Source organism: Sebastes umbrosus, chromosome 19 (genome assembly GCF_015220745.1).
Source record: "Sebastes umbrosus isolate fSebUmb1 chromosome 19, fSebUmb1.pri, whole genome shotgun sequence".
NCBI lineage: Eukaryota > Metazoa > Chordata > Actinopteri > Perciformes > Sebastidae > Sebastes > Sebastes umbrosus.
This window is the reverse complement of record NC_051287.1, coordinates 15,294,910-15,318,044: the sequence shown is the minus strand read 5'-3', so window position 1 is coordinate 15,318,044 and position 23,135 is coordinate 15,294,910. Positions and strand designations below refer to the sequence as shown.

General features: G+C 39.4%; 1 protein-coding gene and 1 long non-coding RNA gene across 2 annotated transcripts in view; one reads left to right on the top strand and one right to left on the bottom strand.

Moving 5' to 3' along the window:
- The window catches only part of galt (galactose-1-phosphate uridylyltransferase), a 37,324-nt gene that overhangs the window by 1,819 nt on the left and 12,370 nt on the right, over nucleotides 1-23,135 (top strand). The window contains exons 3-8 of the mRNA XM_037753554.1: nucleotides 346-421; nucleotides 958-1,006; nucleotides 5,304-5,433; nucleotides 7,287-7,343; nucleotides 15,268-15,390; nucleotides 22,779-22,911. Coding sequence (XP_037609482.1) covers nucleotides 346-421; nucleotides 958-1,006; nucleotides 5,304-5,433; nucleotides 7,287-7,343; nucleotides 15,268-15,390; nucleotides 22,779-22,911 — 568 coding nt within the window. The remainder of the gene's footprint in view (nucleotides 1-345; nucleotides 422-957; nucleotides 1,007-5,303; nucleotides 5,434-7,286; nucleotides 7,344-15,267; nucleotides 15,391-22,778; nucleotides 22,912-23,135) is intronic.
- Nucleotides 26-2,411, bottom strand: LOC119478666. Its single transcript, XR_005204480.1, has 3 exons — nucleotides 2,221-2,411; nucleotides 937-1,003; nucleotides 26-440 (listed from the first exon to the last, which is right to left on the bottom strand). It is a non-coding gene; the product is annotated as an uncharacterized LOC119478666 (long non-coding RNA).

The following is a 23,135-nucleotide window of genomic DNA, read 5'->3' as shown; positions in this document are numbered from 1 at the left end:
TAAGAGCAGGTATACATTATTTCAAACAATGCATACATATATAGGCCTCCAACAACTGAGACGATGGCAGCAAGCAGTAAACCCAAACTTGTTGTTTCATCCATAGCCTACTGCTCTGCAGTCAAGGGGGTTCTATGCAGTGGGTGGCTATTAATCATATAATAAACCATTTCATAAAAAGCATAATTTACCCATATTATTTATTGCACAGGGAATGTTTGATACATATCTGGACACATGCAGCTACCAAACATATGCCATAAACGATAGCCGCTTTGGACCACAAAATAGATTTTGGGTTGTTTTCTCCCATTGTTTGATATCTCTGTGTCTGTTTTTCTCCAGGTAAATCCAGAATATGAGAGCACGTTTCTTTTTGATAATGACTTCCCCGCCCTTCAGCCAGATGCTCCAGATCCAGGTGAGTGCCATTTCTGGTGCTGTAAAAAAAATACTATTAAAAGGCATTGTATTACATTATAGAAAAATCACTGGTTCAATGGGAACGTGACATGGGCATACCCATAACTACAGCAAAAATAAAAATAAATAATAATAAAAATAGTACTAAAACATCAAATTGTATATCAGATACAGGATTGTTTGCTTTTGTTGTATCATTGCGGTCACTGTCATTGTTTGTATTAAAAATAATAAATAATAAAAAAAAAAGAAAAAACACTGGTTGAAATATCACTGCATAAACTTTTTTTTTGTGCGAATTCTACTTTCATGTAGTTTGTTTGCTGTTTAGCGAAATGCGAAGTATACACAAGTTATTTTATCTATATCTTAGGCACAAAACATGATACTTTTGAGATAATTTCATGGCACAATAAACTTTTCAATCAGGGTGTGGGTGGATCAATTCAAATACCTAAAATAAAGTAAAGCAAATTAATTATTAAATTGTAACACGTTTTTATTAAATTTTACATTTGCTGTTGTGCTCCTCAGGTTCAGATCAACACCCATTGTTCCAGTCTAAAGCTGCACGGGGCGTCTGGTAAGAACAAAGCTTCATGTCACACATCGCAGGACTAATCAATGTCTGCCATTACACTGTGAGAAGCTTTTAGCCTTATGTGTAAAGTATGCGTAAATATTGTTATTATTATTTGGAATGATACACCCTATGTGTGTTATTTATTGAAACATGCCAAGAGACTGAAGATCTGTTACAGTACAACATTTATATTTTATAGCGTACCTTTACAAATAAACAAAAATACAGTTTTACAATGAGATGAATATTAAACACACGCATAATCTAAATTAACATGTGGTTAAAATTAAGTCAAGGGTGCCTCTTAATCAACGTTCCTTTTAAAAAAAAATGATGATACATTCAAATTTATGACTAATTAAATCTGAGCTGATGAGTGCAATCAGAGCAGTCACGCTGAGGCAACTTTCACTCGTTGTTGTGATCATCAGCATAATCAGCTATTAGTAGGAGGTAATTGTGTTAATCAACACACGGCATGCCACTTGTTTCCAGGACATCTTGAACTATGCAAAACAAAATCACAAACCCACAGCGTCCATGCATAGATTTAGATGTGTGCAATCTTCTGTGGCACCACCAGATGGGGATGTTTCCTCACCACTTTATTTTATAGTGAGTGGATGCTTGGATGTTATGATGGATTTCAGTCCAGTGATATTTACCTTAGACCCTGTGTGTAGGTGCATAAATAAGAGCTTTCCCTGTGGTCAAATTGTGCTTATTCCTGGGAATATGTTCTACTCAGTCATCAACTCTTGGATTTATTCCCTGTCAAAGTCCATATATGGTCTGGGAACCCTAACAGGAGAGCTAATCCTTTGTTAGTGTTCACTTACATGCACAATACACAGTAGTGTATAACAGACAGGTTCTGTATCTTTAAAGACGTTCCTGAACAATCTCACATTTCGGGAATTCCTTGGATGAATCTTCCTGACAGCAGCAGAGTTACACAACAACTAAATAATAGATTAAATCAAAACTGCATTCGCTGGTTGAAAACTGAACCCGGTGTTTGAATCCCACGTTGGCAGACGTAGAGGAGGCAGTCAGTTATTTCTTGCCACATGCACTCACAGAGTAATGAAGCAGAGGAAGAGCACTGATCGACATCTTGTTATTGATTGTTACATTTCAGTTTTGTTTTTTTTACCTTGCAGATTCAGTCTGTGTGCGTTTTTTTTTCTTTTCATGAGGTAGTGGTTGTATACATGCTTGTTCCGTGCAGTTTTTCTTGTTTGTGGTCCGCCCCAGTCCACATAGTGTTGTGTCAGAGAAAGGGGAGCTTGGAGGCTGGACTGGTGCGTTCTGCCCTGCAGCAACATTCACAGAGCCAATTAGAGAGAAAAAAAAATTGGGAAATGGGATTTGGGTCTTGGGAGACGAAAGAGAGACGGGGTGAGGGAAGAGGTGAGAAAATGCCTAATGATTTATTGTTTCACCCTTTCTCAGTCGTACAGTCCCTCTCAGCATAATAATCCCTAAATCCTGTGCCAAAAGATGTGGTAACACTTTATTTTACAGGCCTAATAGTGTCCTTATAATTTCCCAGAAAGGAACCGTTATGCATCTGTAATTTCTTAAGAAGTTTCTTGGATATGACTTCATAATTTGGCACAAATAATAGGGAAAATTAATGTCCAGTTTCTTTTTATTTCCTGTCGTCCTGCCTCTAAATTGCACCAAACTTTATATAATTTCCTGGTACTTTCTTTAAAAACTGAAATAAATGAATAGGTACTCACTATGTGTACTGCTCAGAACACTTAGAACACTGTCTCTATTTAGGGCAGCCCTCTCTTAGTCGCTTAGTCGACTAATCGGTCGTTTTGGTCTATGTTGGCTAAGATTTATTTAATCGATGAGTCGTTTTTGTTATGCTTTTTTCATGCTAAACGACTTATTTCCAAGAAACTTATCTCTGGTATAAACACAAGATTTAAAGTGGTACTTTTGTGTGATTCTTTGTGGAGAAACTCAGTTTGATAGATCTGTCAATTAAATCCTAGTAGTTCATAGTTCTTTTGTTTCTACGCGCCTCGGTTATAACAAATTTATTCTATTAGACATTATTCAACCCACACTGATTAAACTAATAAAACAGGGCTCAAAAAGCCATTACAAAGAGACATCTTACCTTCAGCGGTAATCAGGAAACAATTGTTCTGTCTTTGCTTGCTCACAGAGCTGCTATAGCATGGATGTAGACTCTTAGTGTTAGTCCTGTTAAGTCCGGTGTTGCTAAAATGCTGTTTGTATCCATCAATTAACATCAAATAAATCCAATTCCAGAGTAACATTGTTTTTTACACTTTTAGTGCTTGTTGGATATATACACACACACACACACACACACACACACATATATATATATATATATGCAAATGCTTGCAGCTCCTATGATACTCATGAACAATTCATAAATATGACCATTCAGTTTTGCTCAGAGCATAAACACCAAAGTCATGTTCAATTATTGATCACGTACTAGCTGCTCAGGGCCTAAGAGGAGCCTGTCTGTTGATAGAAATTCATTTTTCTGACTCTGACAGTCGAGCCGGTTTCCCCTCGGCACCACAGGTAATGCTCAGAGCAAACATAAAACACAAGGACATGGATTAAATACACACACACCTCTAAACTCTGTACAACGTGGTTAAAACATTTAGTTAAACCCTGAAGTTATGTTTTTTTTTTTTTTTTTTTCTTTCAGTTAGTCATGCTCACTAATAGAATTCAGAACAAAATGTTCATATATCACAGTGGATATCACGAGTAAAGCTCTGACAATACAAACCAGATGCTCTGGCTTTAAATCTGACCCCAGATATGTGTCACATGTTCTCAAATCAGTCAGTTAATCCCAGCCTTTCTCTTATCATAGTTCTAATTAACGTGAAAAAACATCAGATGTCATTTTCGATGCCCATTAAATCTCGCTTTGGGATGCTAAAGTACTGTCTCATAATACGTACCTCTCATAACATAAGGAAAGGTATTTGTATCTGTTTCGCTGTGACTGGCCTTTCGAATTGTAAAGACATTTCGAAGAAGCAGGAGAATGAATTTCAGCCCAGAGATGTAATCTGTGTTAATTCTGCAGTTTGGTCACAATTGGTTGTGATTATATTTCAGAGCAAAGACTGCAAGTTGCCAGAGTTGTGCATACATTTATCAATGGATCTGAAGGGCATCACTAACAAGAGCTTAAACGGGATAAACAAAACAAAAAAGATGTTAAAGAAGACGTGTAGCTGTTTTTGACGAGTGTTTTCTGGGAAGTGCAGAGAAGTAATTTCACAGTACTCAGCACTGGGTGCCAGAGATATAGAAAACAATCTTACAGATTATAACTTTAACTGTTATTAACAGAGCCAAACCTAAGCACAGTAGATCACGGCTGTTCTTTACAGAGGACCTTTTATGCTTTTGTTCTTTTTCCCTTTCCTTTAGTGTGTTATATAGTTTTTGTGCGTGTAAAAGGTCTGCACAGTTATAAAACCCAAAGTCTACACCAAAGGGAGTTACTCTCGCCCACAGAAACACTGCTCCTGAGCTGCCTGAAACGCCTCGCTTGAAGTCCCGCCTTTTCTTCCGTAACGTGGTGATGTCACCAAGTAACACATTTGCATAATACCTGCCTAGAGGCTAGTTTGGCAGGCCTTCAAACAAAGCTAGAAAAGAGCGCAGCTGGAGCGGAGTCCGAAGAGTTTGGTTCGGTTTACCAATCACAACAGAGTGTGCTAGCTGGCCAATCAGAGCAAGGATGGATTCACATGTTTTCAGAGGGTGAAAAGAGATGCTGCAGCACAGCCGGTATGAGAAAAAATAAAGCGTATTTTGAACATTAAAGCATGTAAACATGTTCTAGTAGAAGCTCAAAATACAAGTTTGCACCTGCATGAGCAGGAGCATGACAGGTCCTCTTTAATGTTTTTCATGGAAAACCCAGGCAAGACAGCAGCAGCACATTCATCACTTATTAACAACAACCAGAACAACAACAACAACAAACACATCACAATAAATAATAAACATACAAAAACTAGAGAGCCAGACAGAAAAAAGACAAAATAACTTTTTTGGAATAGATTTTTCTTCCCTGGTTTTAACACCTAGGATTGGTGCAGTGAGAGAAATGTATTTCAGATGCTACTATCAGGGTGCCCATGAGCAAAGCACTGAACCCCCAACTTTGTTTTGAAATTTAAAAAGAATGGCACACTCTCCAGGTTTCAGATCACTGCAGGAGATTTTATGCCCAGATTCCCACCATCCTCTCTGTCTTTTTCAGTAAGGTCATGTGTTTCCATCCCTGGTCAGACGTCACCCTCCCTCTCATGAAGAAACAAGAGGTTGTCAAGGTGATTGACAAGTGGGCGGAGCTTGTTGAAGACCTAGGCACCACGTACCCCTGGGTTCAGGTATGGGATGCACACACACACACACACACACACACACACACACACACACACACATCGCTATTAACATTCACACCCTATTGATCTAATTTCTCTCAGGGCTGGATACCTGTAAAATTGTAGCAGGTAAACCTTTCGACCCGCGTCGCTGATCATTCCGTTGTCCGCTCTTCCCAATTTTTTCATTTTAATGTGTCTTTTATTGTATTGGATAAAACTTTAATGATGCCTCTGGGCAAACTTGCAAATTCAAACAGCAGCAGCAGAAAGAGACGGATGTGGACAAAATAAGACATTTAAGTTCATATAACTAGGAATTTATTTCTTCCGTTATCACATGCTAGGAATTTTTTTAAGCAAATAAAGATGCTATGTTCGTTTTGGATGGATTTAGAGGTCAGAAGCTGATGTACATCTTTACTAGTTATGATACATTATTAGGTATACGGATCGATATTCTAACTGAATCCAGAAAAATCACAGCTGTTCTTTGTTTTGTTTGTTCAGTGTGTCGAATGGCACCAAAGTACTACACTACACACGGGTCCCATAAGCCATTACTGTGGAGACGACACAAGCTGAAGCTGTAAAATCATGAACAAATCACTGCACTATAGTTGCTGAAGTGATCCACAATCCAATTACTCTAAATATCCATCTGGTTCCTTCTGTAGGACAGCCAGTGATTGGTGATTCCCAACCAAAATGCTTTTTAGGACTTATGTCCATTTTTACGCAGTCTCAATTTTCAATTTAATTTACAGTGTTTTGTGTCCATTTCAACATGCTCAAATGGCCAATCATGTATCATTAGCTAAAGGATACATTTATGTAATGTTTTCCTCTACTCTGCACAGAAAAACGACTAGTGTCTGCATAGTAAAATATTGACATTCTTAGATTATAGTTACAGATCCAATATCAAATACCTCATATTCTGCATTTCTGGGATCCCTAAAATTTCTCACTAAACAGACAAATGCATACATAGCTGCAGGGCAATTGAAACAGTATTAACTACCAAATATCAGCACCAAGGACAGCACCATTCTCACATTCTCTCCTGTTTTAGTCGCCAGTATCAGCAAGGATTTGCTCTGTTCGACGCCCAATCCCAATGTCCACACTCACAGACTTTAAAGCGCGTTACCGCAAAGTCCGCGAGGGTTTAGGGCTGTCCCACTGTCAAATCGTCAAGTGCACGAGGGCTCACTCGCACACATTTTGAGCCCTTTAATGAACACTTTCCTTAAATCCGAAATGTCTGAAGTCTTTGCCTGAGGGGATTACCCACAATTCATAGCTTTGTGATTTTAGGTTACTAGGGGAAGCCTGAGGTGTTAAAAAATGTGTTATGATGGTGCATAAAAAAACACATGAAATCAGAAGAATGCAAGCATTTGGCTACATTACACACCTAGTATATTCATCAACCATTTCTTTTCATTTTGCTTAATTATGCTGTTTTGAAAACCCACAATTGGCGTTGTCAAGGTAACTCGATATGTTGCCGCAAAGTGCTGTCCCATTCGTATTTATACCATTTCAAGTCATTGCAGCCTCTCACACCAAACCATTTACCAGGTGGCGTCAGTACAGTCCCAGAGGGTTCAGGGCTTAAAGCTTTAGGGGGGACATTGGGATTGGTCCCTGATGAGAGACTTGTCCACTTTGACCTTCGACTCGTGGAGGAAAACAGAATTTAGCCCAGTGCAGACATTCAATGTACCACCGAAAAGCTCTTCTCTTCTTCTGTTCTTATCTTTGTCACGTTACCTTAGTTTTGTCGCACTACGTTCATGCAAAAAGGCAAACTAAACTCTGGATTAACTTTTCCTCTTATTTTCTCTTTTTAGATCTTTGAGAATAAAGGAGCTATGATGGGCTGTTCAAATCCACATCCTCACTGTCAGGTAGGAAACGCACACACACGCATAAACACTCAAGGTATTCATTTAACTTGCACGTATGCGCAAATAGGAGAACATTGAGTGATTTCAACTACATGAATAAATTAAATGTCCTCGAAGTGAGAATATCAAGTTCAGGAACACATAAATATCTTAACACAGCAGACACTTCTTCTTTCAGTAAGACTACTTTCAAGGTGCCGCAATGACAGATGCTTTTATCACACAGGCACAATATGATTATTGTCACCGGTGCAATTTGCACACCTAAGATGCTGGCTTTTCAGATTCACTGTGACAAATGAAGTTGGGATGTGTTAAAAAGGACTCGCTTAAAAGTTTTGAGCCGGACAAGTCTCAACATAGAAGCTGTTAATTTACTCTTTATTCAGAAATCACTAATAACTGTGTGCTGTTGTCATATTTTGCATGTTTTTTTTTTTAATATACATAATCACATCTATGTTACTGTTTGGGTGTTTTCTTGTCTTTTGATGTTTGCCTCTTCAGTAAGGTGAGAGAGGGGCATTTCCTGTCAAACTGTCACTTAACTGTGTGGTGTTGAGAACGAGCACAATCAGGAGGGAGAATGACAAAAACAGAAGGAGGGTTCGTGTAGACAGAGTGATATGTTGAATTTTAAACAGCAATACCGTTATCAATATGGTCAACATAATATGTCAGCTGTCCAACAGTATAGAAAACAGGAAGACGGACGGGTCCATCAGAAACGAAAATCCCTGTTCTCAGCCTGAGAGTAATACACAAGTTGCTGGTAGTTCACATATTTTTGCTTTATAGCGCTGAGAAAGTCTGTTTTATGGCTTCATTCACTCTCCCAGTGAGGAATCTGTCTTCACCCTGCCCAATATATATGAGATTGCCTTCGGATTGGTCGGGGAAGCTGCTCTGAGTGGAACCATTATCTCAAGTTAAACTGTATTTGTGGAAATAATGATGAGACTACTGACTGAAGCAATCAGTAAACACATTTAAACAGGACAAACACAACATGGTAAACAGATTAAACACTTCAGATTTCAAACCTATTGAGAATAGCCTGTTTCATTCATGCAAAAGGCAGCACATAGACAGATTCTAATAGTTTTTAGGGCTGTATCGAATGCCATTTTTTTTTTTTACATTCAAAGCTTTTGAATAAAGATTTAAATGTCTGTCGTGATATTTTATAACGTCATCACCCTAAAAAAATTGGAAAATACGATTTTGTTTTTTTTGTGGTTATATAAATGTAATGTGTGGTGCTGTTAGATTGCTGCTAGACCGCCCCATTAATACAAGTGTGTGTGGGAGGGTAAACAGTTTTTCACCGCAGTGAAAATGTTGTTTTTGAAAGGCTAAACGCCAACAAATATGGATTGAAGCAGAATATTCATGTTATGAATTCTGGAAATGATTACATCTATCTTTTTTTCAATAAATTTTGACTTTTGGACTGAAGGCTGAGACAATTATAGAAAGCGCTGTGTGTGTGTTTGAGCTGATGGACTATTGCACGCAATATGTTAAGTTATTAAAGTATTTTTCTTGAGTATTTTTTCTTTTTCCATAATGTTTAAAGGAATAGGTTGACATTTTTGGAAAAGTACAAAAGCTCACTAATTAACAGGTTATACCTCATTACTGAAATGTTGCACTGTTGCTTTAAGAATAGTGTCTTAATTATTCACTGCTGCCCACAAATTCAGCAGCAGCTGTTGCCACCTTGCTTCTCATATTTCTGTCTGTGAAAGTGACTAAGCTATTGTAAGTTCAAACAGAAAAAAAGGAAGAATAGTTGCAAAAGTTCTCTGAGGTGAGGAGCTCATTAAAGGTGTTATTATAATCACAATCACAGCGTTCTATTCATTTCAGGGCGATGCTTCGCGTCGGGGTCCACGGCATTGCCCTGTCGGGGCTTATTTCACAGCAATGACCGGCTCGCTGTACATTATCCCTTACTTATTACACGGCTTTGTTGAATACTCGATTCTGATTGGTGAATTACGCCATTCTACGGTGTGTTATTTCTTTATAGCAGACCGTTGCTATGTATAACAGACCGTTGCTATGGACGCAGTTCTGATCTCGGACTCTGGAGGACCGTTTTTGTGTCAAATTATTGATTTCTTAAGTAAATAGCCGTGTAATAACCAGTATAATGTACAGCTAGCTGGTCATTGTTGCGAAATAAACCCCTTCAGGGCGATGCAAGACCCGACATGATGACCAGCTCGCTGTGCATTATCCCTTACTTAACAGTCCTCCAGATGATTGCATTGATGAGTTCCTGCTATCAGGTTGATCAATGACAAATCCTCACGCTTTGGGAGTAAAATAAACATTTGACTCCACACAGAAACAAAGGCCTGCTGCTCTACTTGAATCTGTGCTGATGTTTTCTAAGGCTGTAATATACAAATTAACAGCAGAGGGCAGTATATGACCTCAGAATAGCATGGTCTTGACACTGCATCATTAGGAACTTCAGAAAGTTGCTTTAAAAAAGTAGAGGAAGATACAGCCACTGTAAAGGGAGAAACTTTCTGATTAAGATGGTTTAAAACCCCTAGTATGTAATCAGGTGCCGTCAAAATCTTGTTTGTTGTACTTGTATAACAAAAAAAAAAGTGCTTCTCTTTCATGTAGTCCACTTTTAAAACATTTCAGAGACAAAATCAAACCTGGATCCAGGCTTTGATGGAGCTTTTTAAAAGTTTTGTCAGTTGTGTTTCTTTTTTGTTTCTTTTTTTCCTGCAGTCCAGATTTCCCTTTCTTAAGACATCAAAGTTCTTAGAAAAGAGAGTAAATGTGTGTGTGTGTGTGTGTGTGTGCAGCCAGACAAGCCCTTCAGGACAGAACGCAAGAAGCAAAGATCTAAAACTTTTGAAGATAACGAACAGAAAATGTTAATCGTGTTCTGCAGGCATCGTTGCTTCTGATAACTTTGGTCTCGCAGGAGCGATATGTATTTTCATGTGAGTGGAGGAAGGAAAAACTTATGCCCCTGGAATAGTAATAGTCTTATTCCACGTAAGTAATCGCAAACTATATACAGTATTAATTCTGTGAAGTGCTCAGAATGTGTTTGAAAACATTCGCCTCTCAGGAGCAGACGGTTATTGGGTTTGTATTTCACTCCCCAAGTGTGTGTTTCACTCTTGAAGAGCAACTTCTGTCTTGTGGGAATAGAGTATATACTTTGCTTTTCTCTTATCTCTACTTTCTCTCTGAGAATCAACAGTCTGCTGCTGGATAGATGAGAGATCCGTGTATACAAAAACGCAGGTGTACAAATAGAGCCACAGGCACATGTTGGCAGGCGTGAACATATATATATCCACACACACACACACTATATTGTACATGCCTGGAGGCATGCAGATATACAGCATTCACACATACAGTTCACACATGTCAGTCTCTTTCTGTCTTTCTAGGATCGCGATCATCAACATGGCACAGCCTTTAGCCAATATTCAAAAGTCATTAATATTAACGTCACGCCAAGCTGCTTTCTGTTCCCATTGCAGTGTTTGTGTACAGAATCTCACCAAGGGCAAAACCTGCCAATAAACATGAATAATTACCAGCTTTTTTTTGTTTTTTTTTGTTAAAAGATTATTTTTACCGCATTTGCTTTATTACATATTAAGTATTAATCATGAATCCAAACCCAGGACGATACAGTTACATAGAGGCGAGGCCAGCGGGGCACTCATAAATTGCCTCAAAATTAAAAAGAAATGATGAAGCTCCTTGATCATCAAGAGGAGCCTTTTTACATCCCCCCCATGAAGTTAATACAGCTTTCCCCTTTTTTAAAGTAGGATGGGGGGGGAGAATTTCTAGGAGCATGATTCCTGAACTGCATTCTGGGTGGAAAAAGTGGAGGAGTATTTAATCAGAAAACAATTTGCCATGCAGCCTGAAGCTCCAAAAAGCAGCAGAGAACACCTCTTATTATTACTCTGTTCCCATCGTATGGGATATTATAATTGAAAAACCTACTCCTAGTGACACAGATATGTTCAGTTCAGTAAAATTCGACTTTAATAGGCCTAAAAGCTCTCTCAACATTAAGACAAAAGGGCAAAAATGCCCCCTGAAAGCAGTTTACATTAAAGCCTAGCCTGGAAAATATGCACAAATAATGAAAAGAAACCAAATTAGAGGCCAAAAGAAAGACCACTGTCCATTATGTAAGGGATAATGCCAGACGAGGTGTCCATTATCAGGAATTAATGGACGAGGTATAGAGGCCGGAAACGTCTGACAACCTCAAGGATGAAGGACTTACGTTACACTCAGTGTTGTGAATAACATATTCCAACACAGTCTCACAGCAGTTTGTGAAATAGTCGCAAAATTGAATCTATTTGATTTGTGTACATTTTGTGACGCTCAGCACGACTTTCAACAAATGTCCAGCAACACGTGACGCACATGTCAATTTCTGCTCCAGTCTTTTCAAAATAAAAGTACTTGGTTCAGGGAAAAGATCGACTTTATTAGGTTTAGGCAACAAAACTACTTAGTTAGGTTTAGGAAAAGATTGCGGTTTGGGTCAAAATAACTTCAGAAGTGCTGTAACTTAAGTATGGAAGTTATGTGACAAATAAATCAACTTTGACTTGTGGTTTCATATGGGATACGAACACCGATCTCCTGTTCGCTGCTCTTTATACTTTCCAGGTTAACAATTACGTGGATTACATACAAATTGATTTCGTGCTGGCCATCACGGGAACAATTTTTTTAAATTTGTGTCTATGTACACGAATCGATACATTAAATTTCGTGACTATTTCACAAACTATTGTGCGACTGGGCCGGATATTCAGATTATTTTGTAGCCAACGCATTCATTTAGAACGGTGAACAGAAAGTTTAACTGGAACTACTTGGTCGATGTACATTATCAGTAATTAATGGACACCCTGCAGCCAATCATAATCGAGTATTCACCCAGACCATGGTATAAGTAAGGGATAATGCCCAACGAGGTGTCCATTATCAGGAATTAATGGACGACATGGAGGCCAGAACTGTCCAAGGCTTTGCTCCTCAGTGCAGCTATGACTAATCAATATTCTGGTGTCTCACTCATCAGATAATGCGTATGTATTGCATACTTTACACTATTTAGTTTTGTATTCCTGAATATACTGGTGTTATTAGTTTGGATGCTAATTATAACAAATGCATATGTAAATACCTCCTATTGAAAACCCCAGGAACCGTTATCTTAGGTCCTAATTTATGATGCACCTTGAGTCAGTAGTTACATGTTAGAGTCATTTGGCACTCCTTCCCTGCTTTTACGGCCATTAAAACGCCATAAAGTGCAAACATAAATAACCCGAATGTCTGTCGTGATGTTCACCGTTATCCATAAAGAGCTTTCTGAAATGCAGTAGAAGTACATTATGAAGCTAATTCCGCAGCCTAAAAGTGTTTTTTTTTCCGAAGCGTGATTGAAAATAAACTGCAGTGCTGTTAAGGCAGATGAATGTTTTCCAGGAATGAAAATGACCGACAGCATCTCTTCTGTTTTAGAGCATCAAACCTGTCTGTTTTCTCCGGGGATGTTTACCTTTTCAATCACTGTTAATACAAGCATCTCATTTAAAGTGAATGCCGTCTGCCACGGAATGCCAGTTGGTGGCTGATGAGAGGAAAAGTTTCAACAATGTGTTTGTCTCGGTTAGATATCAAAACAGCTGCTTTGAACTTTTAGATATTGAGATGTTATTAATCACAATCAAGAAAGCTAAATTGGTCAGTGAGTGTGTTTCTGTCTCTGTGGGCGCACGGAAGAGTGCTCTGACATGTTCAGTTGTTGTGTTGGTTGGCTAAAATGTTTGACACAGCTGTAAATAAGACATTTTTAGGCAACCAAAATGTTACAATTAACTTTCATGAACTGAAAACACACTGTGAAAGGGTTAAAGTTGTAAGACAGAAACACGGACAACTCCCAGACCAGTTAACGGCGTGGTAGCGACCAAATTACATACAAATCAATATAGTTTATAATCGATTCACACTTTCAACTCCATTACCACGCCAATACCAATACCATGACATAAAAGCAGATACTGTCACAATCCAAGTATTGGGCAACAGGGATAATAACCTAAATGCAGACACACAGGAAGGATTGGTTAAGTCAATGGCACTACATCCACTTCGACAATAGGTGGGCAGCCACTCAGTAGCTGTAGGCCAACAGGTTCGAGAGAGCAGGTCACAGTCGTAACATGAGTAACTGATAAACAGGCAAGTATACTGGAGCAGGGAATAAAACTGGCTGGCAGAGATGGGAACGACTGGACCGCTACAGCAAGTGAGCTATATAGATGATCTGGCTGAGGGGAAGTGGCTGGTTCATATGCTCGGGATTAATGAGGGATCATTGTGTAGGGAGGAACAGAAGTGGGTTCTTGCAAAGGGTAAGAAACTCTAAGGTCATTAAGTGGGGTTTGACAAATTCCAGAAAAATGCAGGGAGGCTACAGAGGAACACAAAGGTTGTGAGGCTGTAGGCGAAAAGAGAGAGAGACGGGGCAGGTGTCACTGTGGCAGACATAGGTCATAAAACAACATTAAACCTGGACTATTTTCAGTATGCCTCTACATACGATTTCTTTTTTAAATTGAGGATTAGGCTTAAAGCCCCTTAGAACTTGATTTCAAATCTTAGAGAGGACCTCATTTTCAGGTGTCTACTTGTATTTTGGGTTTCTTCTAGAAAAAGCCCAGTCTGCTCTGATTGGTCAGCCGAACCAAACTTTGTGCCCTCCGCTTCAGCTCCGCTCTAACTAGCTTTGTTCGAGGGCGTGCTAAGCTTGCCGCTATAGGCAGGTTTTATGCAAATGTGTGACTTGGTGACATCACCACGTTACGGAAGAAAAGGCAGGACTTCTAACAAGGCATTTCAGGCAGTTCAGGAGCAGTGTTTCTGTGGGGGAGAGTAACCTTTAGACCTTAGTCCCTTTGGCGTAGACTTTGGGCTTTGTAATTTTGTAGACCTTCACATGCACTAAAAAACTATATAACACACTAAAGGAAAGGGGAAAAAGCACAGAAGCATAATAGGTCCTCTTTAAGTATGTATCTATAACATTTAATATCCAAATGTGTTATTTATTAAGAGTTTAACTTTTAAAATATCAGCTAGTCTGCTTCATCAGTACTGTGTGGTTGTGGTTTGGTCAGATTTGATTGAGAGTTGCCTGGCAAGATGGGCGAACAACCCAACGACAGTCATCAAATTTTAATCCAAATGTTGCTAAATCATGATTGATGCAGGGAAATATGTGACATCGTCTTTTTCCAACTGAGCCCCGCCCAACTTCAGACCAGTGACACAAGCACAGACCCAAAAAAAAAAAAAAAATGAATCATGAAATAATCACAGCTGTTCCAATTTTGGCAAAATATATTCTGTTCATTTATTTTAGGACCGTAACGCTCTCAGTAAGAAGCTGATTGAGAAAATATGTTTTCAGGGCCTGTGCATGGAGCCTTGCTGCTCACCGTGATGAAGTACCTATCTCAATTACGTTTTAGTGTCTGCAAGTTGATTTTCACATTGTATTGAAATAAATGGAAGCCAGTGGCTGCAGGGGAAAACACATTTATCAATCTAAAAAAGCTGAATGGAAAAAAATGAAAGCGAGTTTTTGAAACCCAGAAATCTCTGCACCTGTGAAACATCCATTGATTGAATAGTATTGATGAATAACCCTATTAAATAGCAGGTTTAGCGAGGTCATTTGGAATCAGGGCAGCGGGGAAAAACATGGCTAGATTGCTTGTTACAGCACCCATTTAATTTACTAAACGGAGAGTGATACACACACTGTAAGGATTTCTAGATTTCTGTTATGCCTCATCATCATCTTCTTCCTGTTATATCACAGGTGTGGGCCAGCAACTTCCTGCCTAATGAGCCGGCTCTGTCAGACCGCTGTCAGAGAGCCTACCATCAGAAACATGGAGAACCGCTGCTGCTGCACTATGCCAAACAAGAGGCTGAGAAAAAGGTACAACTATACACATACAGTATAAACACAAAGTCAAATAATATTTAAAAAGCTACATTTAAAGGTGCTATTGATAACATTGATAACATTGAGCCACTAGATGTCGCATTCTCCCTCCCCCGTTCCATTGCATTTACTTCACAACAAGTCGTTGCCAGGCACTTACCGTCAAGCCATGTGATACCAACGTCGTTTTACTATTGGCTCACAAGCCGTGTTAGAAGTGGGAACCAAACGTCAGATATCTTACACAGAGATAAAGAAAAACATTAATTTCGGACCCGCCAAAATGTTAGAAATACTTAATTCACAATCATAATTTTTCACAGGAAAAGCCATACTTTTATTCGGCACCTTTCTAAAGTCTCTGGAGTTGTATTTGTCTACATAAAAATGTTATCAATAAGACCTTTAAAGGGACTGTTCGTAACTTCTTACACGTATAAATCATTGCGGGTCGGTGTCCCATGCACCCAGCACTGATTCATGGAGAGACCTTCGTCTGGTCAGCTAACATTACTGCCAGGCAGGTGAAATATAGAGTGATATTGTGGTTTTAGCTGACGTGTGTCGCCTCACTGTTTTGACGGATGCTCGCTCACATTCAGGTAGCGCGTTCAGCAATCATACAGAGGAGGCAGTTTTTTGTTTCCTTACGGTGATATTTTACTACAAGAAAACAGTCAATGAGGTGTGCAGTTTATATTCCAGAAAATCTCTTCTCTAACATATGCATCGTGGGAAGATGTGCAACAATTCCCAGGCTATAGAGGTCAGACACAGTGAATCAAACAATAATACATGGCTTAAAAGGCATGTTTGATTAAATTAAGTGCTTAATTTGAATGGCCCAATTGATTATCTCACTAATATTTGGATTTGATGACCATGAGCAGTGTGGTAATCATTTGGTGTGATAATGGTTTATAATAAACGGAAGAATGCTTTAAATGTCTCTAAATACAAGATTTCTGCAAAACTATTTTTCTCACCATGACCACCTCATCGTCTCGCCCTTCATCCATCTACTTCCACCTTTTCCCGTCACGCCTCTCTCTTTCTTTTACTTCATCCTTCTCTTTTTTTCTCCCATCGGTGTACTCTGCCTGTCTTTCAGTCAGCGGAGCGTGTCATTGGACAGCAGATATGCTCATGAGCATAATGCTGCATCATCCATCTTTAACCTGCGTGAAGATTAGGGAAAACCAACCGTGTGTGTGTGTTTGAATGATTTTCCAGTCATGTGTGTGGAGCGTCAGCCACGGAGCCCTGAGCGCATTAAGCATGTTGGCAAATGTCTAATTAGTAAGCAGACATTTGGTGGAAACCGTGAACCAACTCTCTACAGGAGAGTTAAACTTGACAGAGCCATCTGACTTCTCTGCTTCGCTACCTGGAGCCGTATCGAGATGGCTTACTTATGGTACTTTACTATTTAATACACTTAAATCTCAGGTTCTATTCACAGCTTGAAACTGGGCTCACTTTGTGTCTATCCGGTGATAAGCCAATCAAAGGCGCTGCCAGTTTATCTTGTCCTAATGAGATTAACTTGCAGCACTTTATCACCTTACCTTTTAGGCCTCCACCTCTAAGTCGTCCTTTGAGTTTAAGTAGTAATGAACAGACTGCACATTTTTGTTAAATAGGTTATAAAACGGATGTCACTTTATCACCTTTCTTCTCAAGGGTTTCCTTGCTATTACTTTTTAGCAGTTTTGGAGTTGTTTGCTAGAGGAAGTCTTGAAAAACAAACACATACTAACATTTTCTCAGAGTTTATTTCAGTATTTGTTCATATTGCCTACTCAGAAATATGAATTTGTCTCAACAAACTCTCTTCAAAGCTTTTGAAGAAGCCAAAGAATAAGAAAATATAAACTTTTATCTTTTATGTGTAGCATTTAGGGGCATCTATTGGCAGAAATGGAATATAATGTCAATAAGTATGTTTTTCTTCAGTGTATAACCACCTAATAATAAGAAACGTTGTGTCTTTGTTACCTTAGAATGAGCCGTTTATATCTACATACGGTGTGCAGTCCTCTTCACGGAGCCGGTCGCCATGTTCTACGGTAGCCCAGAACAGACAAACCAAACACTGGCTCTAGATAGGGCCATTCGCATTAGTTTTGCGTCAGCCACCATAGTTCTCCTACATGCCTGGCACACGGGAGAAGTGTCAGTCGGTTGCAATCCGCAACCTCACCGCTATTAGTTGCCGCCAAATCCCTCGCACTGGCCCTTTGAAGGAATAGTTTGATATTTTTGGGAAATGCGTTACTAGCCTTTTTTACCAAGAGTTAGATGAGAAAATCAAACTATCAAGTTTAGCATTCATGTCAGACAATAATAACCAGGACAGAATCAGCAAAGAAAAGTTTGGACGAAGTAAAAACCTGCAACTTCTTTCCTGTTTTTCTTTTCTTGGAACAAATCACAGCCGATGTTTTTTACTGATTAGCCACTTAACACACAAAGAAATGAAATCCACTCAGGGTCTGTCTCAAGAGGGGGGTCTTTCTACTCCTTTTCTACACTTGAATTAAAGCTGCTTCTTTCGAGTGACTAAAAATAAAACTATTTCATTCCTCTTCAAGAATAGTCGGAGAGGGAGAATGGGCTCGAGTATAAAAATTAAGCAAAGGAGTTTGGGGCACAAAGTAAAGACGGAGGCAGAGAAGCAAGGCGACGAAACAGAGAGGGAGAGGGTACAAAAGAAGGAGACAAAAGAGCGGAAACAGAGACACAAAGTCACACGGAGAGATGTGGCGGCAAGAAGGGAAAAGAGAAATCAGGCAGCCACTGATTCATTCAGGGAATGAGCTGATACCTGTGTGGTCTACTGGGAGTGTGTGTGTGAGAGAGAGAAAGGATAGCATTAAGGTTTCAAGAAGAGCAGAGTAGACACTTGAATCACCTAGACAGCTGCTCATGGGAACTGACCTTTATAAAATCAGAGTGGAGGCACAAGTGTGTGTGTGTGTGTGTGTGTGTGTGTATTTGCAAGAATGCCTTAAACTTCTTATTCTTGTCTGCTAGTGTGTGTGTGTGTGTGTGTCTCTCTCTCTTTTTGCTCCTGTCTCTCTGACCTGAGGTTAGGACCGTAAATTGGCCCACTGCAGTGTTTGGAGGAGTTTGAATTGAGGTTCGGCTCCTCGGTGACACTCTTGACTTTGAAACAAAAACTTTCTAAGCTAATTGAATAAAACTCTTTGGGATTTGCAGTCCAGGAGGTATCTGTTTTAGGACATCCTCCACGTCGTCTCTCTCTCTCTCTCTCTCTCTCTCTTCCTTCACTCCACCCGTCCTCCTCCTCAATCTCCCCTCTCCGCACTGCTTCTCTCTTATTTTTCTATCTTCTTTCTGCTCCCTTTATAATCCTGTTAAAGGCAGCAGAGGATGGATATGGTGGGGGAAAAAAAGAGTGTGCGGAAGGTTGAGATTGAAGAGGAGGAGACAGCTGAAATCTTGACCAGAAAAAAAATAGTTAGAAGGAAGTATAATATGTCAGCTCATAATATTTTCACTAAATATTAGAGATACACATTACATTAAGACAATTTCATCCTTTTCATTCTTTGCTCATCTTTCTTCCTTCCGATATCAAAGTGTTGTTGCACCAGGCACTAGGTAGAATCCTATACTGCAAGTACAGTTCATTAAGAGAGCTCAACACTTTGGGATTCAGTTAGATTACTCCGTGTTTTCCTCCGCAGTTATTAAACACAGCAGCATTCCCGGTAGATGCCTTAATTATGCACTAATGCATGGACAAGTTTGTTCAAAACCTCTGGGAGATTTATGGCCTAGGATGCCCAAACACTGTCTAGTTACTGCTAAGCAGTTTTTTTTTTTTACTTTTAATTTTTAATTAGTTTTCCTACTGTTCACACGGAACAGCACAAGCATACATTAATACAAGTGACGGTATAAATTAGGGCTGTCAAAGTTAACGTGATGATCAACGCAAATTAGTTTTAAAGCCACTAATTTCTTTAATGCAATCGATTTTTCAGAGGTTGCAGCGAGCTCCGTTTCGAGCTCAGAGCTCAAAGCTAGAGTGAAGATACTGGCATCATATGAAACTAGAAAAAACCTAACGAATCCATTGGAACCAACCATCATTCATTCAACCATCAGTCATACTAGATGGTCGCGAAAGGAGGTTAAATAACGCTCCACACTTTTGCTAAATTTTGGTGAGGATAAACTGTCATGGCCATTTGAGATAAGATATATGAATGAATATGGGTTCTATGGGTACCCACGAGTCTCCCCTTTGCAGACATGCCCACTTTATGATAATCACAGGCAGTTTGGGGGAAGTCATAGTCAAGTCAGCACACTGACACACTGACAGCTGTTGTTGCCTGTTGGGCTTAAGTTTGCCCTGTTATGTTTTGAGATTTTTTTAATTTTAAATGCAGTACCTGTGAGGGTTTCTGGACAATATTTGTCATTGTTTTTGTGTTAATTGGTTTCCAGTAATAAATATATACAAATGTTTGCATAAAGCAGCATATTTGCCCACTCCCATGTTGATAAGAGTATTAAATACTCATACTACTGTGATTAATTTGCGATTAATCACGATTAAATATTTTAATCAATTGAAAAGCCCTAGTAAAATTGCAAGATAAGAAAAAAATGTAATAAAATTATTGTGAAAAGAGGAAGCCCCCTGTTTAATATATAAACCATGCACAAGTTTCCATCTAACAATATGAACTCTCTTAGCTGCAGTCAAGCCAGAAAAGGGACCTTTTTTAGTCACTTGACACAAAGTTAACAACATTGAAACACTGAAAAAGCATGTGGGAATATGTGCCAATGGATTTTTGGCACAATATATCTGAGGCTACAGAGGCATGGTGAAGGGTGATGGCAGGAGGAATCCCAAAACACACTTTCTCTTGGCGGAAGACTGGAATGCCCAGAGGAAACCCAGAGTATAAATGCAAAATCCACACAGAGCCAGAACTAGAAATGAAGTGATATTACAAATCTTGACTCCAAGCAGTCACAACACTAACATGTTCCGACAGGGATATGATATATTTGCTTCATTAATGCAGAGTGCTGAGCTAAACAACCTATCTTGGGCAAAGTTACACAGCTACCATGGCAATCACTATAGCGTCTTTTAGCTCATTGCTTTGGTTTCATGGTACATTTCAGTCTCACCACTCTCTGTTTCCAGCAGCAGCTTGGCAGCTCTTTCCAGCAAACTAGCTCTGATAAATCCCCTACAGTACCTGCCCAGTACTAAACAGCAAACTGACAAAGTTAGCCAGTGAACATAGTGGAGCATGTAGCAGCTAAAGACCAAACCAGCGCTAGATGGAAAGTGAATATAACTTGCATCCTTCAGGTGGCCAAAAGCACATGAATGCCAAGGTTGCTCTCCGTCTGCTGTCTGTGTAAACAGGCTGTTGTATGCATAACAACTTTATAAAAGGTGATTATCTGTCAGGACTGTGTGTTTTTCAGCTTGTTGCTGGGTTCTTCTGCCCCCAAGTGGCCAAAAAAAATCAATCGGTACAGCTTTAAGAACTACGCTCTACGGTCGATCAACGCTGCTGCAGATTGCTGTTTATGCTCCAAGGCCTCTACACACCTGCCTTCTCATTTTCAGTTCGTGATCAGACTGAGGCATACAGGAAATTATGTTAACTTGCAGTTACTTGAAATCCAATGCAAAGTAAAACAACAGAGAGAGAGAGATTCTCTTTGGTGATTTTGGGATTAGTATGAAGCTGCCTTTCACCAGATTCCTACTGCTGCTGTTTAGCACACACACAAACACACACACACACACACACACACACACACACTGAGCTAATCTATTTCTGATGGATTGTAATACCAAGGTCAGGTCGTGTTTGTGCCCACTCATCAGCTTGTTAAATCTCAGCTTCTGACACATTCTGCATTTAAACAGTTTATGATAATAAGGCTTCATGCTGCAAACAGCCACTGACCTGTTTTATTAGCATTTTGAACTCAATTTGTTGTAAAGTAAGATCGTGCTCAGTCAACCTGTAATCTGTTTTTATATATATATATATATATATATATATATATATATATATATTTAGTATTCCTTGTTTTTAATCATGTCGTTCACATGTTTTGAGGTGGCATAATAAGCCAAAGAGGTTTGATCAAGTTCATGTATTTACTCTCTTTTTTGCATCAACATTCCTCTTTGAAACAGTTGACAGTAATTAACCTGAACTACTGCCAGAAATAGAGCAAACATAAAAAAGAGAAGGATTGAAGAAAAAACAAACAGCAGAAGCAAAATTGTGAAATGAGAAAAGGTGAGACAACAAGTCAAGTAGCAGCAGATGGTTCTGAGACCTGGAGTCCTCTCTAATGTGGAGCATTAGGTTTGACAAGTTGACTGCTAAGATGGATCTAACTGTTTTTTAAGAACTTAAATCCACTGAAGAGATGTGTTCAAGGAGCTCAATCAGCTGAATGATGTTCAATATTGTTGCTCAGATTGTATACACTAATTTCAGATTTTTTGCGGGTCAGGATCACTGGTTCTCATTGGTTTTAACACTTCTGAATAAGTATAGAAATCAGCACCCTACGTAAAAATGCATTTGTGGAAATCATGCTAATGTGCTAAAAGCCACAAATATCAAGCTCATGGTGATGCTAGAGGAAAGTCAGATCACAGAAGTCAGTGGGATTCATCCTCTGGGAACCATGGATGTCTGAACAATATAATATTGCCATAGACTGTCTATAAGAAGTGAACGTAGTCACCGTGACGTGACCCATTGGTTCGTGGACTGACGTTTTGAAGCCTCAAGTGCATTTTGGCCGTCGCCATCTTGGTTTTTTGGAACCGGAAGTGACACGAGAGGGTGGAGCTAAGTACAACCGACATTTTTAGGCAACCAAAATGTTAGTTACCTGAAAACAAACTGTGAAAGGGTTAAAGTTCTAAGACGAAAACACAGACAACTCCCAGACCGAACAACGACGTGGTAGCGACCAGTAAATCACAAGGTAGTCACGCCCTAAAGCATAGCCTGCTTTATCGTCTATTTGACTCTAAATGGGACCTTCATTTACTAAATGAACATCATACTGTATTGAAGAAGACTTGAAAATAGAGATTGAGACCATAAACTCATGTTTACAATGTTTACTGAGGTAATAAATGAAGTGAGAAGTAGGCTCATTTTCTCATAGACTTCTATACAATCAGACTTCTTTTTGCAACCAGAGGAGTCGCCCCCTGCTGGCTGTTAGAAAGAATGTTTAAGGCACTTCCACACTGGCTTCACTTTTCAGACCTGGAGGTTTCCGCCTGAATATTGCTTCCCTGCTCATTCAAAAACAATTTAATTTTGTCTCGTCTCTAGGAGCGTGTGGTGGTGGAGAGTTCTGATTGGCTGGCGGTGGTTCCATATTGGGCAACGTGGCCCTACCAGACGCTGCTGTTACCACGACGACATGTCCTCAGGATCAATGACCTGACACCGGAGGAGAGGGAGGGTGAGTGTGAAGAAACTGACAGAGAGAGTGACTGAGAGAGCGCTAAGGCAATTAAGCTTAGATTTAAGGTGACTCAGTGGCTCAGTGGGGAGGCTGCAGGTCTGGTTCCTGGCCAAGAGGTCTCATGTGTGTTCGAGCTCCATAAAACTATTACATCTAAACCTTCTTACAATATGGGCCAGTGTTTAAATTATTGCATGCTAATTATAAATGGATGATGTCTA